The sequence below is a fragment of the Grammomys surdaster genome, unplaced genomic scaffold (genome assembly GCF_004785775.1).
Source record: "Grammomys surdaster isolate TR1022 unplaced genomic scaffold, NIH_TR_1.0 278, whole genome shotgun sequence".
Classification (NCBI taxonomy): Eukaryota; Metazoa; Chordata; class Mammalia; order Rodentia; family Muridae; genus Grammomys; species Grammomys surdaster.
This window is the reverse complement of record NW_021604719.1, coordinates 4961149-4979004: the sequence shown is the minus strand read 5'-3', so window position 1 is coordinate 4979004 and position 17856 is coordinate 4961149. Positions and strand designations below refer to the sequence as shown.

General features: G+C 42.8%; 1 protein-coding gene across 2 annotated transcripts in view; it reads left to right on the top strand.

Moving 5' to 3' along the window:
• Sema6a (semaphorin 6A) overlaps positions 1-17856 on the top strand; it is a 120894-nt gene that overhangs the window by 56219 nt on the left and 46819 nt on the right. Inside the window, exons 2-7 of one of the 2 annotated variants that reach the window (XM_028777202.1) lie at positions 5450-5587; positions 7666-7783; positions 11868-11928; positions 12844-12906; positions 13642-13743; positions 17761-17851. In XM_028777202.1, coding sequence (XP_028633035.1) covers positions 5488-5587; positions 7666-7783; positions 11868-11928; positions 12844-12906; positions 13642-13743; positions 17761-17851 — 535 coding nt within the window. In that variant the 5' untranslated portion in view covers positions 5450-5487. Of the gene's footprint in view, positions 1-5449; positions 5588-7665; positions 7784-11867; positions 11929-12843; positions 12907-13641; positions 13744-17760; positions 17852-17856 lie in introns of those variants that run through there. The other variant, XM_028777204.1, reaches the window with a different exon arrangement.

Below are 17856 nucleotides of genomic sequence, written 5' to 3'. Positions count from 1 at the left end.
TGGACCAAAGTAAGTGTCTCAAAGTCCAACCCACATGAAGTTGTGCGATAGTTCCCTTGGTGAGGTATTTATGTCTGAACTGTCTGAACCTTTAGAGCAGTGAGGATCACAAACCTGCCTGGGCTCTCCCCAAGCTTCTACAGGTCTTCTCACCCCACTTACCTCAGCAATGCCCCTACCCAAGGTAAATCTTAACTACTTTTGAAAAGGTATTGTTGCATTTATGTTCTATTTTGGTGCGATGCCAAGAGCTGTCAGACCCATCTGCTACTCTCGAGAGGTCCAGGGCGCATTCACGGGGTTCCCATCCCGCATCAGCGCCTCCAAACAGTGCCTGGCTTCTAGTAGAAAACAGTCAGAGAGATGAAAATCAAATGAACATCAGGCAATAAGCCAAGGAGAAATGAATGAATTTTGGCTCCTTTTCTGAAGGCAGCGTCATGTCGAGAGAGCCCCACGTAGGAGCAGGGAGCCCTCGACTGCTGTTTGGCTTTGCCACTTGCCTTAAGATCCACATTTGGCAAGTGACCCCGCTTCTCGGGGTCTTGGTTTTCTTAACAGTAAGATGAAAGGAGCGTTTGTTGCTGCAGCTGGAGCAGATATTTGAGTTCAGCAATAATTTTTAAAGTTTAAAAGAGATGGGGATGGCAAAAAGCTGGGCATGCCATGGGCACACAGGGTTGGGTCTTGCTGATTTCTGAGATCAAGATCGCTTGTGTCAGTGTTTTGAGGCCTGCGGAGATGGTGACTACAGTGGTGGAGACCGAATGAGCCCTTAGATTCTATCTGAAGCATCTAAGCGAAGTCCACTGAAAGCACTGGCTCAGAGGTGCATATTCGGGGATGGTGGGGGTTGAGAGGAGAAGGTACATAAGAAGAACCAAAAAAATCATGTCATGCCTTCTTCCATCTGAAACATCATAGACGTACATGGGGCTTTATGAGGAAAAACAATACAAATAAGTTCTATAAGTACTGCTAAATTCACAGCTGCCTTTGTGTGCCTTTGCACCAGTGGTTTCAGGCCTGAAATGGACAATCTATTATACATAGTCGATATTTATTACAACCCTCCATTGAGCGCCATCATTGCTCTCCAAAATGTGTTGAAGTTAGGTCTGTGGCATTTCCCTTTCCTCTAAAACGGGCGCTTTTATGTCTCTGTTAATGGCCGAGAAGAAGAGAGATGACGCTGTATTAAGAGGCTGATGCTTTATTAGGAGGCTAGAGTGATTTCTCTCCTTTTCTTTGAACCTTAGCTCTTAATGCAAGCATCCCAGGACAGGTGGTTCTACCTTCTGGTCCCCCGAAGCCTGCATACTGACCATTTCCACCACAATCAATGGGCCCAGGTTGTTTCTAATTTCATTCGGGAAGTGTTCTTTCATTCTCCTCCACATCCTGTAGACAGCAGCCTCCTTCTCAGGCTGAAGTCCTTGAAGCAGGCCTGTCCAGGTCAGTGAAGGACACCTACCAGTAAAGCACTCATTAATGCTTTACATTTTCCTCTAGTGTGAGGATAATCAGCAGTTTCTATCTCTGACGGGTCTCCAGCATTCCATGAGCTGGGTTTTCTGCACAAACACTCACTTTCACCCCTCTGTGTAGGTGAAGGTTCCTCACTGGCTTCAGAGGTATCCAATCTGATCTGTTTATCAGCCACAGGAGCGGGCAGCCTTGTTCTTAGCCTTAACAAATGACACTTTCTATGAGACATTTGACTTTAAAACATCACCATCAAAGGAGGCAGGAAGGAGGCAAATGGTCCCACTTAACACAGGGGTGTTCTGACATAATCAGTTCCTCCTAAGTCTGTGGTTGAGAAGCATTTGCATCTTTCCATCACCTTAGGCCTGTGATCACAGGCCCATAAAATGGAACGAGCCTGAGAGCCTACATGTTTTGAAAGTTACTGTATATTCAGTTTATGGATTTTTATGACTGAAGCCATTAGGGACTTTTAGCTACTCTATCCATGTAAGCAAAGATGCATCAACTGGTATTCGATTATTATCTTAAGTGAAGTTTCTACCTACACCCTCCCTTACCCTTTTCTGTTTCCCTTCCTTGATGTCCTAGGAAGGACGTAAACTTTGTAATCACAAAGATTCCAGCTAAACTCTGAATTTGATTAAATGCTGACAAGAGCACTCTCATTGGGCATGTTAGAAACACTTACCAGACTTATGCTTGACCCTGATGTCGAGACGAGGTAGCATGGCATGCTGGTGGTTCTTGGCACCAACAGATGAAGTGTGCCCATTGGCATCCACTAGGTCGATGCTAGGTCTTTTTCCACCCCTCCTATTCACACACAGCGCTACACATGTGCACACAGATTGTCTACAGTTCTCCATGCACATACTGTGTCAGAACAATCAGGAGAAGCTGGAGAAAGAGAGGGGCCTGTTACCATGATTAACTTGGAAAGTACGCTTCCCAGATGCTTGGAACTTTTTCTGCCTGACTTGTCATAATCTCAGAACATGACTTCCTTTCTCCATTTTAGCACCTCTCCTCAGTCTGGGCTCCTATTCGCTCCTCTGACTCTTCTCCCTGCTTCCTGATGGTTGCAGGGTCACTCCCTGTGCTGCACATCCTAGACTACTTTCTCTCCTTTCTTCTCTCCCTCTCTCTCTCTCTCTCTCTCTCTCTCTCTCTCTCTCTCTCTCACACACTCTCTCTCGCCCGCCATCTTCACGGAACACATTCAGTTTTAGCCTCAGGGCTAATGTCTTTTCATTTTACAGGTGACAAAACAGAGCCAGTCAGCCTGACTGAGTTGCCTAGAGTCACACTATTAGCATGTCCTTCCTTCTAATGATGACCGTGTGAATTATTGATTATCATTAAAACTTCCTATGATGTCAGTAGAAAGTGTGTTTTTAAAGGGATTGCTGAGACTTCATAGCAGCTAACTTTGTTCATAAGGAGAAAGGCCCAGCACTACCATTATTTTCTCCCTCTATTCAAGGCCACTGCTAGGGGTTTCAGGACATTTTTTTCCCATTACTACCACTTACGATTAAAACCTTCTTTTAGTGTGAACATTCTGGAAGATTCCATTGTGTCTACAAAAACAGTCAAAAGTTGTGTCTGTACAGTCAGTCACAAGCTAATAGTATCCATAGTTGAACTTGCAGACAGTGGGCACTTTTTTTTTTTTTTAAAGAAAAGTGGGACTTTGTCTTGAGCCTATGGGACATTTGTGCAGAGGTGGATGCAGGGTAGAGGCTCGTTAGTCACGTATTAGAAGCATATTCTATGTATTTCCCAACATTCTAAGGGAATGTGGCTCTGCTTTCTTTCTGAGTCGCCTTTACCCTGCTCCGTGCTGTGAACTCGTGCCACCCTGGGTAATGCTGCTGCTGTTCCTTGCCGCATGTGTTCTCACCCAAAATGTGACCACTGATGTGAGCTGTGTTTGTATTTCAGTCACTCTGATTACTGATTGCCCCTCCCCCTTAATGTTATACTGATCAGGGCTCCTGAGAAGAGATGGGGACCTCAGAGCGTCTTTCCTTTGTGTTCAGATGCTCCAGATTAGGGAGTGCAGGCAAAGAAGGGAATGAATGGACCTGTTGTTAGCTGTCCTGTAAATACATGCTATGTCTCCTCAGAGTGGATTGCCTTTGTGAAGGAGTAATCACTCAAAGTTTTATTTTAATCTGCACATCAGAGATGGAGATATAGAATTGTTTAGGCTTTTCTCTCAACTTCTTTCCCGCTTTGATTTTTCTTGGAGATAAAGCAAATTAATTAATGTGCACTTTTCAGTTGAAGAAATGATTAAGACCCAGCTGTGTCTGTGAAATTATAACCTACAGTGCACCCAGGACTTGTTAATGCTTTTTTTGGCATGAAGAAAAGAGACATAGGTATCTAATATTAAATGGTGTTCCAGAAAGCGTAAGTTAGCAGTTTGTTTGCCAAATTAACTTTCAAAGACATTTAGGCTACTAGGTTTGACGTTTCTAAACACAAATCTTAAATGATTGATGGACTACTGCAGAATAGCTTTGTTCAAAAAGAAGATAATCTTTGGCAGGCTGCTTCAAAGACTGCTTCTCTGGAAAGATGAAATGATATCCCATTTTACGTTAATTTCCCTGATACATCAATGCTATTTGAAATCCTCCTGAGAATGATGTGGTATTTACTGTGGCATGAGGCTGTGCTCACTGTATCCAGCAGCTCTCTGGGACTTTTTTTTTTTTTTTTTTTTTTTAGCTATAGAAGGATCTTGCTCCACATAAAAGCTGCCTTAACCAAATATAGCTGAGCAGAACAGTATCACTGCAAAACCAACACATAGAGATACGATTCTCTTGCTAAAAATCAGCAATGATGTTTTAAGAGGCCAGTTCAGATTCTCGTCACAGAATCGGAAATGATGTTCTTCTTTTTAAAAATAGGTTGTGACACGCCCTCCCCACCCTCACTCCCCACCCCCACCCCCGACTCCCTGCCCAGGTGAAGAACTATAGGCAATTAACAATTGCCTGATGAGAACGTGAGAATTAGTCTTCCCCAGGGATGAGCCTCCTAATATACAGTGGTCAGCCTTCAAATCATATAATACAAGTAACACTAATCAGACTCAGCAGCGTGTGTGTGTGTGTGTGTGTGTGTGTGTGTGTGTGTGTGTGTGTATCTCAAAGAAAAGAGTTTGATATAGAGTAATGGCGCATGGGAAGGGCTTGAGAGAGGTAAGGGGAAAGGGAGGATAATTATATTTTAATACAAAATAGATTGTGCAATTTTTATTTAGCCCTAAAGTCACTGTGAAGTGACAAACAAGAGGTCAAAATCTCAACTCAACTAAGTAAGGGATTCTATTAGAAATAAGAAAATGGGGTCAGTTGTGTGTGTTGTGTGTGTACGTGTGCCTCATGCTAGAGGCAGAGGAATGATACTGTCATAGTGCCATTGGGTCACAGTATGACATACGTTCTGATTTTTATAATGAAGCTGGGAATCCAGATCATTATCTGTTATCAGCATTCTTCGCTACTGACCATGTCATCACATTTCTGAGAGAGTCTTGACTGGCCAAGTGAAATACTTATGGAAGGTAGCAATTTTTGACCTCTGTAAACCTCTGCAAAGGAAAAGGAAAAAAAAATGCTTGCAGTTGTGCATAAGTCTTAAAATCCAGAGTTTTACAATTGTGAGATTGCAGCCACTGCGGCCTGTAATGGCCTGGTCAAAGGAAGTGGGGCTTTTTGCAAAAGAGTGTGGTGCCAAGGTGACATTGGGCCCAGAGGGTTCTGGGCACTGTCTTTATGTAACACAGTATGACCAATGAATTCACTGTGGACAAGGCAGAAAACAGAAGCCTTTTGTCTTGAATTATCTTCAAGACCATTGCATTTTATAGAACTGAATGGAGCTGACTTGCAGAAAAAGAGAAAACGAGAAGTAAGCAGGCTCCTTTGCTCTTTGGCAGGGTGAAGTAGAGAAGTAAGCCTCCCCGCTGAACCTACTATGAGGCCAGCAGCCTTACTGCTGTGTCTCACACTGCTACGCTGCGCTGGGGCTGGTTTCCCAGAAGATTCTGAGCCGATCAGTATTTCGCATGGCAACTGTAAGTATAGCACTCTCACTCTCTCGTTTGGCTTTTAAGGGGCATCTTAGCCTGCATCAGCCTAGTCAAAATTAAAACCGCATGTGTGACAAGGATAGGTACTTCACATCGGGTTGGTCGGATGGAATTGGATGGATAGAGAGACTGTTAACAGCGTCTTCATCAAGTGTTGTAGCAACACCAGCAAGTCTTTGAAATGTCCCTCGAGTCTCCTGATGAAATTTTACTCCACACATGGAGGCATGTTCCTGCCTTCACACCAGCTACAGGAGAGAATATTGCTGACATTTGAGGACTGAGACTGTTATATATTTATTTGTAACCTGTATGTTCAAAATAATGGGTGTTTTTGAAATATTTAAGAGGAAAAAAGGTAACTTTTTTAAAAAGCCTAGAGACTAGAAGCTTGCTAGTCTCAGCAAGGGGCTGGCTTTGGATCTATAGAAGATTTGTTCCATTTATAACTTTATTTTGATACCTGCTTTTTGTCAGAGGAAGACGTTGACATAATTAGAAGTTCTAGTGACTCACTAAAAGGGGAAAGTCTTACCGCTTTAGGTTTTGGAAAGACCTATTTTATTATCTTCCCTCCAAAAGACAATTGTGTTCCAGTAAAGATAAACAACATTTTTGTCAAGTACCACTTTCCATGTAATTATCCCCAAACACCGAGCGAACCATACCAAAAGACGTCCAGGATATTACACTGACAGTAGATACACCAGTGCTGAGCTTCTAGCTGGGATTTCTGGAAAGGGAGATGATTTTATATACAAAGATGAGGAACCAAGCCTGAATTATATAACAGTGGGTGGACAAAAGGTCAAAGGTCAATGCTATCACTTCTGAAGTAGCCAAGTTCCCCTCACTTAGGATTAGGCATCAAATGACCGTGTATTTATCTCCATGTACATAAGATTTCTATCTTTGATGTTCCACTTCAATAGGAACCGTAGCCCAAATATGTTATTGACAGTCATTCATAGCCATACAATCCCATGATACAGGACATAGAGCAATTGGCGTAGCAAACTCCTATGATGACCAGATACCCAAATTAAAGAATTGTGGAAGAAAAAGCTTAAGATAATTGTACAACAAGCTTATTTGGGAATAAAGTATGTTGAAGCTCTCTAGTAACACACTGCTGTGAGAAAGCCCAGATACCATGGGGTTAAAGTGTAGTCATCCAGGCATGGATCTGTGAATGGTTCCCCACTCATAGTTACATCCCATGACTCCCCAGAAAACATAGCCTTTTGAATGTGACTCATCTTTCTTTCCTCTTTTTGGAGGGTTGCCAATGCTCTGGAGACTATAGGTTTAGAAACAGAGAGATGTTGAGATGCAGGTATTTCTAAAGGTCAGATATTATTACACATCACAGACTCAGCCAAAGAGCTCTAGCGGAAAGAAATGTGCTCATGGACTCTCCTGATCACCCGACTGGCTACACTCACTTTGACCCTGTCCTGCCAAAGCCCACTTCTCTGTGAGATTAGCCAATTGCTTAGCTCCAGAGTGCACTTCCCACAGTTCCTAGAATGCCAACCAACCTAGCTGGGCTGCCCTCAATGGTAGATTATTCCACCCGGACGCCTGTGGAGACTGTATTTTTCTTCTGGCTCCTGGATGAAGGCTCTTGCCTCCAGACCACATTGCCTTTGTGGTGATTGATGGGGAAGGCAGCTTTGAAATAGTTTTGTCCGGAGACAAGATCTTTGGCAGCCTGCCCCTTCAGGCTTAGCACTCCACAGAAGATGAAAAGAAAACTGGAGAAGAAAAGAGCACCTTCATGCAAAGGGTTGACCAGCAAGTTTAACCCTCAGAGACTGTGATGCTTAGAAATGGTAAGACTGGGCTTATTATCATCTGGAACTGAAGTGTAACTCGATCATCCTCAAGGAGCGCTCTCAGGGTGTTTCCTGAAGTAACAGCTTTGCTGGAGGTGGGAGATGGTGGCATGGTCTGAATTAAAACATGGTTTTGTTCTGTGGCCCGCCTCCTCCTCACACTGGCCCGTTGATTCTTGGCTTGATCTGCGTTTCCCTCTCTTACCCCATCTCTTCTTTTCACAGATACAAAACAGTATCCGGTGTTTGTGGGCCACAAGCCAGGACGGAACACCACGCAGAGGCACAGGCTGGACATCCAGATGATCATGGTCATGAACAGAACCCTCTATGTTGCTGCTCGGTAAGAGACATTCCTCACATGCACCGTCAGAGGACCTGAAGATTCCTGTCCCCACCCACCAGTGTTGCATCTTTCTAAGAACTTGTTCCTTACTATGTTATTTAAGCCAAAAGCTACTTGTGTTTGTCAAGCAATCACTCTTTCAAGAATTTTCCATGTCTATTTAACCTTTTGGAGATTTTTTTTCTATGTCTGTTTAACCTTATGTGGATTTATGAAGAAATAATTGCATATTTTGAGGCTTACAGCTCAACTAAGCCACTGTGTTTCTTGAATATATATGCAAATATTTACCCAAGTACACAGTCGAGTACACCACCACTTGACAGTTGTTTGTTAAGCCAACTTGGATGTATCAACATGTATTACACAGTGTGCAGAGAAGTGTGTCTATTATACCCATTTGTATGTTTGCATCGAATATTTGGCAGTACTTTGACAAAGTGGTAGTGGTGAGCAGAGAAAGTACAATACTGTGTATGTTTCTTAAGTATTCTGCATTTGATGGTAATAATAAGCTTCACTCATCCTTTGGGAAGTGACATCTGGACACACTGCTATCCTAAAGCAGAGTGCAATCCTAAGAATGCCACCTAGGCAGGGAGTCACATGGACTTGGGCTTTTGTTCTTATGCTGCTGTGTTCGGCTGCACCTTGGCTTCTCTGGCAATATGTGCCCTCTGCCAGGTGAGACATTAGGCAAGTATCTTCCAGTTCACAGGAGGTGCCCATATCAGCCCGTTTCTCATAATTCCAACCAGGTTTGAGTTATGTAACTCACTGAGGGAGGGCCATCCTGAGGTGTTCCTCTGGAGACTTACCTGGCTCTAAATAGATAAGTCATTTTACCTCAGGAAGAAGATGGATGATGTTCATATGTGGCTATGAGCCAAGGACAAGAGAGTAGCTAAAATAACAGCAGTACCAGCTTTCTTAGAAACTTAGATAAGGGTGACAATCTCTGTAATAAGAAGTGAAAAGTCACAAGTGTCTTGAGTGTCCCAAGCCCAGCACACACTTGGCTGCAAGAAAAACTTAAAAAAAACAAAAAAACAAAAACACTTCACAAATGCCACTCGTGCTGGTATGCCCATATAAGTAAATGTGGTCATAACTTCATAAGTGTCAATTTGCCTTCCCCATTTCCTGTAGAAGGATTTCAAGGGACAGAGATGGGAAATCAGTTGGTCCAATCAAAGCTGCAGGATTTGAACAAGAGTAGCCTTGCTGTGAGGACCACACAACCACCTTCTGTCCTGTGCTGCCCACTGAGAAGTGAAACTCTTTGTCCCGTGTCAGTAACCATCTAATAGCTGTTGCCAGAGAGCAGCCTTTGTAACTATTCATTATGGAACATTCCAGTGAGGTCTCAGTACCCGCCTCTGTGGAAGCATGAAGCTCCTTCCTCAGTATCCTCGTTAATTTCTTACCATGTAGTAAAGCAAGATTACACTTACAATGTTAAAAAGGCCATCCAAAACAAATGGCTAATCGTCGAACCCGTGAGAAATAGGTTGACTCTGGTATCGCCCATGAATTGTTCTCTTCACAGTCAAGGCCCTGGGGAACTACAGTAATGGAAACAGACAGCCCTTGTAGCCAGTGATTTAGCATAGGTGTGGGTTGCAGGCCGAATACAACAGGAACGTTAGGAGCCAGGTGTTGTATAGGCTGAGAAGCAGTCATTATTCCAGCTCATTAAAACCAAGATAGTTTCGTCTGAACTCTCTACTTCAAGGAAAGGAAAAAGGAAACAGGAAAGGGGGAAGAAGCACACTTCTTTCTAAAGAATGGAACAGACGGGCCGTTCCCTGTAGGTCAAGCCTCTAACACCTTACATGTCCCATTCATACCAGACCCAGCCACCTCCCTTCTATATACACTCCAAAACAATCTTGAAAGGAGTTTTGTGGTTGCCACATGTGGAGCCTCTCCTTTTCATTTCACTTCTCCCAACTCTGCCCTGAGACACCCAGGTTCCTAGGTAGCAAGTTAACATGGTTTGAATGAAGTTAATTCTTTCCCTGAGGCTCAAGTCATGGCAACGCAACTTGGTATTATATTCGATGGATTGGAAAAGAGGAAGTCTGTGGATTAAGTCAGTTCGTCTTCAAATGGCTACATTCATGATGTCAGAACATCGTATGCATCCTAGGATGCACATGGGCAGCAAGGAACGATCCTTTGACCTGGATTATAGTTGACCATAAAGCACCATTTCTATCCACTGGAGCCATGTGCTCTTTGAGATGTTGAAAAAGATTGCCACTGTCCAGAAGGAGATTTCCCTCATGGGATTGTTTTTAAAAGGTTTCCCAGTTCTCCCAGACAATCGGAGTCAGCGATCCAAAGCCAAGTCCCATCCAGAACCCTAGGGATTGATGGGGCTTGGTGGCAAGAACGCCTTCCAATTCTTTCCTATTATTATCCACTTTGTAAATTCTTCTTTCTTTTTAATCTCTAAACTACTAATTAACATAAACAGACCATGCCAAAAGGGGGCAATCTGAGAGCTTTCTGAGGAGCTGCCAATGCATATTAATCAGTTGTTAATTTACAATTCATATATTCAGCTTCTAGTTAAGTTTCGAAGGGAAGAGGGGCAAGGAAAAGCTTCCAGTCATTTCAAACCCAATACCAAAGTCATAGGCAGTTCCAGTCTATTAGTGTGCCTGACCACAGCACCATCATAAAGCCAAACAAGTAATAAGAGAATGCAATAAACGGCCTCAAAATTAAAGGGCAGAGCGATACTGGTCCCTCACCGAAGCTGGAAGAAGCTTCCCAGTTCAGCAGTTTATAAAGCAGGTTCCTCAGTCTTCCCTTCACTACCCTGACACAAATGCACGTCTTTCACTGCCAAAAGTACACACACAGATACAAGTGCACACACGGTTCAGGAACAGGCAAGGAAATCTATCAGCCAACACCCCTGCTTTCTCCTTTTATTTCCATATGAGAAACTATTTATGATTTTTCTGTTTTTTTTCCCCTCTGAAAGCAAAGTAAACAGACATCTCAAGAATTGAATACATATGTGTCTATGTACGTATTTGAATACATATACACATACATATTATATGTAAATCTTACAAATAATTGCTTTCTCCTCTCCCCCAGCCCCTGTGTCTTTCTAACTAACAAGGAGATTTGAAAGTCTATACAGGAGCCCTGAGGTCCTGGTTGAAAGCTGTGGATAATTTTCCAGCCCCAGGACTTCCTGCATTATAGAAAAAAGTCAATGTTATTTCAAGGGAAAATGAGCTGTTTGGATTTACCCCTGCTAGCCCCCCCTCCTCCACTGAGTGTGCCTCTTTTCTTCCCTTTCTTCTCAGTTCCAGACAAAAAGACCCCTTGTGCTCAGCTCACACAGAAGGGAGCTTTAAATATATCCCCACACCTGAGCTGCCGATTCTGTGTCTCCCCTTCCAAGGGGAGATTGGCAGCAAACTGTAAAGACAGCCAACCTCAGAACAAAACAAGAGAGTGAGCAGAAGCACAGAATCTCAGCCTCAGCTCACGTACATTTATACTTTAATTCAACGTGGTCTTGTGGAGGGAAGGGTCGCTTCTGGAAACAATTTTACCTTTCTTCCATCTTGCCTATCAAATTATCAAATGTAGCACGTTGAATACCAAGCAGCTTGTCCATGGGATTGAATTTACCAAGAGCAATGTGAACCTGTATTCCGGCTTCTGAACTAGGTTAGCCTTCCAAGCCTTCCAAGCCTTCCAAGCCTTCCAAGCCTTCCAAGCCTTCCAAGCCTTCCAAGCCTTCCAAGCCTTCCAAGCCTTCCAAGCCTTCCAAGCTGAGCTCTGTATGTACTGCTCAATAGTTCTGAGATTAGGAGACTAGTTACCAAAAGTTTTCATAGACCAGCCGGACACTAGGATACATCATCAGTGCAAAGCACGGCTCAAGACGATCTCTTAAATCTCTTACACTGAACTCTTTTCTCTTTCTAGCATGTGGGTATCCTGTGTTTTAACAAATATGGTCATGGGTTCATGTGACCTGAATATGATAAACTCATTCTGTAGAAAATGAATTGTCTTAACTCTTATGTCTGACTTTCTTTTATAGAGACCATATTTATACTGTTGATATAGACACATCCCACACAGAAGAAATTTACTGTAGCAAAGTAAGTTGTTTTTAAAATCATCTTTCTATAACGGGGTGCTTAGGGAATCCATACTTTAAAAGCAGTGATTGAAATGGTATGGTTTATGCCAGTGTACCTTTTGTGAAGTCTGATTTAGGGGTGAGTGAGGGTTTACTACACATTCCAAAAGACATTTCATCAGTATGTGCATATACATTTTGGGATGTTATATAATTTGTTAGAAAAATCTTTTAACAAAATATTGCCATGTCTATCAAAGAAAATACTGCTTTTCAAAAATAAGATTCTGTCCTAAAGACATTAAAACTATCCCAGTGTGACAGCTTCAACATCATGCAGCCTGAATATTACTTGATAGATGAGGGTCTGGAATGTAATTATCACCCAGACATACGTAACATCTAATATGCTCTTTCCTCATGACTCCACATGAGGATAATTGACTTACTGAAACTTTGCAGTAGAAGTAGGAGATTTAGCCCACAAATTTACATGAAGGAACATAACCTGAGTTAAACCCCTGTCTGCCTGGAGTGAATGTCCACTTTATGTTTAAGAAAATGACTTCCATATTTTTAACTGAAAGGTCTTCTCTACAAACACTGATTGATTAACTGAACAAAACGGGCAGCCACACGCATTTTCTTAAAATGAGCATAATTTGCAAGTTGCTTTGGATATGGTTATATGAAATTCCCACGCTTCTCCTTTATCATCATCCTGTCGTTTAAGGAACAGATAAGAGTCAAATATTAAGCAAAAAAGTTTGTTTGTCTAATATTTTGTTGTTGTGGGAGAATTACTCATGGAGAAGAGGTGCAGAAAACTTTCAAATATATGTTCAGCCTCTACTCGCCACAAGGGAACTCTTACTTCTAAAATCAAGTGCAACAACCTCTGGGCTCTAATTGATTTCTTTCTTGATCCCTGCAGAAACTGACATGGAAATCTAGACAGGCTGACGTAGACACATGCAGGATGAAGGGGAAGCATAAGGTTGGCAATTTTCATTTCTCCTGAGGCTGTCTCTTTGGGTTATGTTTTTGACGGTTATCTCCTGGCATAGATGATGATTTGAATTCATCTTGCTATTCCCTTTTCCCCAGTAATTGCTTTTTCCATCAACTTATTGAAGGCTTTAATTTGCAAAAATAGCCTGCTCTTAATGTGATGAAACATTACAACATCTGCTAGGACTACATCGAGAACTCCTTGGGCACAGTAGGGATTATGGACTCCATCTGATCTCCTGAGTGCCCTTATCCCAATAACCCACCTCACACGCCAGGGCACACCTCCAGTCTGTGGAAGCACTCATGAATAGCACAGAAAACTTGCAGGCTTTTGTGCCTTTGGTCAAATAACAACATAAAAGTAGTCTTCAATCAGAAGCCTTGCACATCAAGGAACTGTGGAACATCTAGCATTAAAATTAATATGATCGGAGGTTGCTGTATTCAGCTCTCTGTTCTCCTGTGACAGAAAAGAAACACACGCTACCCTTCTCTGTCATGTTTGTATTTACTGTTGAAATAATCATTGACATCCTTTCTTGGTTCACATTAGCAACAACCTGACCATGTAACTGGGGAACCCAGCTGTGTAACCTTACACGCACACTGTCCTCTCTGCACTGTATCCCTGCTGTTGGCAAATCATCATGGTTGGTGGCAATGAATGAGCTTTTGTTCTGAGTGGACTCCATTCAAAATAGTTTGAACTCTATTTCAGGATGAATGTCACAACTTCATTAAAGTTCTTCTCAAGAAGAATGATGATACACTGTTTGTCTGTGGAACCAATGCCTTCAATCCTTCCTGCAGAAACTACAGGGTAAATGTCATTTGTCTGTTGCAACCACACTGCTTGGAGGTATTTTATAATTTACTGACATCATACATGCTGCAATTGAAGAGGGGTAACTCTACACCACATGGGTTCCCTTCACTTACCCAGCTTAGTGGACTGCTCCAGGAGAGTGATCCTGAGCAGGCTTCTAAGCTTCCTGTTTGTTTGTTCAGAATTGACTGACATCTTCAAAGACCATTTCTTATGAAGGTGATTTCTAGAAGTCTCTATTCTTTATTATTCCAAAAGGCTGCATACTTACCACATATAATGGCATACAGATTTCCTCTCTTCTGCTCTTTTTCCCTCCCACTCCTGTATTACCTCTTGGAGGACAAAAACTCACTTAATTGGTAAGGAATGTCTATTGTAAAAGATGTGGGCAAAGCATGCCGTTTGAAACTGTAGACTCTCCTTGTAAGATTTGCAAGAGGGGAATTTAATTCCATTTTGTACCAGCTCACTTGGCCATGGCCTTACTTGCTTTTGCACTTATACAAAAAAAGAAAAGGAGAGGGAGGAGGAGGAGGAGGAGGAGGAGGGGGAGGAGGAGGAGGAGGAGGAGGAGTGGAAATCCAGTGTGGGGAGTGAGGGGACTTACAGCTGAGGAAACTAGGAGCTCCTTAGCTGCTGAAACAGGGTGCCAGTGCTCTAACATCCTGGCTTTACCTCTGTTAGCTTTTCTTTGGGCCACAGTTTTTCTTCATAAAACTTACATTGATTTTCTTTTGTGGACAAGCACTGAGGCTACCAAGGCAGAGAAGTGTTGGCCATTAGGGATGCCAAGCCCCAAGAGAAATTCTACATGTCTGTGGAGTTGCTGCTCTGGTTAAATGATGGGACAAGTTCAGGAAGGACAGCACATGTTTGTACCCTTACTGGAGAAGTGGGTGGAAGTTGTAGCAAGATGGATGAAGCCGTCTAAAACATTCCCACCTGCTGGTCTCATAGCTGGACCATTAACACCACCCAGAGACTCTGCCAGGGCAAGGAACACATTCATGGTTGCTCAGAATCTGAAACGGTGCGTCCCAAGCATCCCAAGCTAGTGCTTGGTTTGAAAAATGATGAATGAGCCAGTCTCTACCTTTTGTCTTAAAGAGCAGTAGGAAGTCAGACAAATGAAGGTTGAGGCCATTCAGGATAGGGAGAGTAACCCAAGCAAAGACATGGCACAAGTAATGATCTACTGAGCCATAGGAAATTTTATCTAGTAGTGAATGTTGGACCCTGAAGTAAGTAACAAGGGACAAGACAAGAGACTGGAGAGTTATGTTGCCCCAAGAGTGAAGGAAAGAGAAAAGGTTCTTTTCAGAAAACTTGGGTTGATTTTTCTCTTGTGACCAAGCACTGAGAAATGCATAGCTAGAACAGCAACCAATCAAACAAACAAAACCTCAGGGAGATTTTATAATTGACAGTGAAGTGACAGTAAGGCCTCACAGACTGTCTAAGAGTAGGTGATGGGGCTGCCTCCAGTACAGATGGATGAGGGGATGCACGGAGCACTGAGAGATGAGAGTTCTGCAGTGCAGGCTATGGGTTGTGTTATACAGGCATGTTAGTGCTTTTGTTGCTGTAATAGAACACTACGACCAAAAGCAATTTGAGGAGGAAAGAGTTTATTTCAGCTTACAACTTCAGGTAATACTACATCACGGAGGGAAGTCAAAACAGGAACTTAGGACAGGAACTTGATGGTACGACCCAAAGGAGAAGCCATGGAGGAAAGCTGCATACTTGCTTGCTCCCCATAGCTTGCTCAGCCTGCTTTCATTTTTTTAGTCCAAAACTTCCTGCAAAGCCATGGCAACACCTACAGTGAGCCCTCTATCATCCCACATTAATCACTAATTTAGAAATATCTCTGCAGACCTTTCTACACTCCATTTCCTACAGTCCTTCACCTGTAGTAATGCTGACCCCACAGTATTCACTTTTTTGTTTGTTTTGTTTTAATTTGTTTAGTCTCTAGACCATTCCAAAAGCACAAACCAGTCTATCATCTTTTTTTACTGCTTCCTGTCTTGACTCAGCGGAAGCTGTAGCCACTTTAGAAGAAGGTCTCATATCTGTCTCTTGTTAGGATTTGAGCAGGTATCCCTTTGGGATGGGTCATCTTAATAGCATGGTGTGTGCAGGGATCCATTGCTGAATATCTGCCAGAACCACAAAATCTGTGAAGCTCAACAGAAAGCTCTTTTTGGGAGAATGTATCTGAAAAAGACTCCTGTAAAGAATGTTCTAGTGAGAGAGAATACATTAAAGGATGTCTTTGACTTGATTTTCTCCCCCCAGCCCCCCCAAACACAGTTACATTTTAAACACTGCTGTTTTCTGTGATTTGGAAATGCAGCTTACAAACACAGGATAATTTAAAACAGGGGCCACCTCAAAGTGGTTACCAACAAGAAAGGCCTGCCCCATCCATACTTTGGAGACATTAGTACAGACAGAACAGGTACTTCAAGTGCCTTGACTTGGGCAGCATGGTTCACTGCAGGTGTCTTTTTTTTTTTTTTTAGGCTTATTGTCTCTCAGTCTTCAGATCAGTGGTCAAACTGTGTAGCTCCCAGATGAGAAAATATCCTTAAGCTAAGGGTAGTATTAAGCTAGAAATGGATATGAAAAACAGGAATGTTAGAGAAATCATTTTTTGGATGTGGTGCTGAGCTCTGACCTACTAGCAAGGTCCTAAGAAATAAGGACAAAGACAACAGGAGCCAGAGCATCATTGGCGAAGGTGGGCTAACCTCTGACTCATGTAAAGGGTTTACTCCATGTGCTCCTCACAGTCACGTGTGGTCAGGGAGATGATGGGTCTGTTATCCTAAGGTATTTAGGAGACCAGGCTCTTTCCTGAGACTACATTTGCCATCTCTGAGGGCCCTGCCATCCTCTATAGTATGCTGAAGTGAAACAGAAAGGACCAAGGCTGAGAGGTAGCATATACCCACATGCCACTGGCCAGAGCATGGACACATGGCTGCATCAGAGTGCAAGGGACATGGGGGAATGTGCTCTGGAGGAAAGAGCAGTGGCGTTTAGTGAACAACTGGGGAGATGTCACCACATCCACAAATGCCTATGGGCCTGGCACGTGTGTGTTACCTGTAGGGTGAGTAATAGCCACAAGTAAGAAAGACGTGTCCAGAAGAAGGTTTGTATCCAACCCTCCGGGGTTTGTATGGAAGTTTAAAATTGGTATTAGGTTTCCTTTCTTTCTCCTCTTTTCTCTTTGCCTCTCTAACTCCATACCAATAAAGCCAAACGTAACTCACAAGCACATTAGTTATAACCTCTTATTCTTTAGTGTAAAGAACCAGGCCAAGGGTGGGCTCTGGGATCAGCAGGTAGCAGCCCCTCCATTCACAGGTTTTCACCTACATAATCCCCTCACCTTTGAGGCCTCCACTTCCCTGCAGTTCATTCTGAGGCGGGCCGCTAGGAGCAAAGGCCATCTGAGTTTTGCTAGCAAGAGCGTTTTTCATCTTGGCTGATGCCACACTGCTCTGCCAATGAACTGGAGGAAAAATTCCAGTGTCTCCTACTGGGATTTAATCCACAAAGGAAGGACTCATCAGGCAAAACAAATCCAGAAAAGAAGCTCATTCTCTATAGAGTTCATGACTCAGGAGATAATTGGGGCAGGTAGATTTTCCCGGTAATTACCTCAGAAATGCCTGAGTTTAAAATGCTTATTTATTGACCATTCCACTAGGATATGGAAATCTGTCTGTTGTAATAAGTTAAGAGCCAATCAGACATACTCAAATTCCACACTTGGCTAATTACAGAGCCTTGATCAAGTAACTTATCTCTCAAAGCCTCCAATTCCTTATCTGAAACCAGTAGATGTTCCTCAGAGGGCATTTGCAAGGATGCAAGGATGCATTTGCAAGGTGCCTATGAATTACTTTGCATGTTAATCACTTTTAAAATATCAGTTTCCGTTACTGTTGTCAGGCACCGGCGGTAATTCAGACCTGTTATTTCATTTAGGTTGATACTTTGGAAACTTTTGGGGATGAATTTAGTGGAATGGCCAGATGCCCTTATGATGCCAAACATGCCAACATTGCTCTGTTTGCAGGTAAA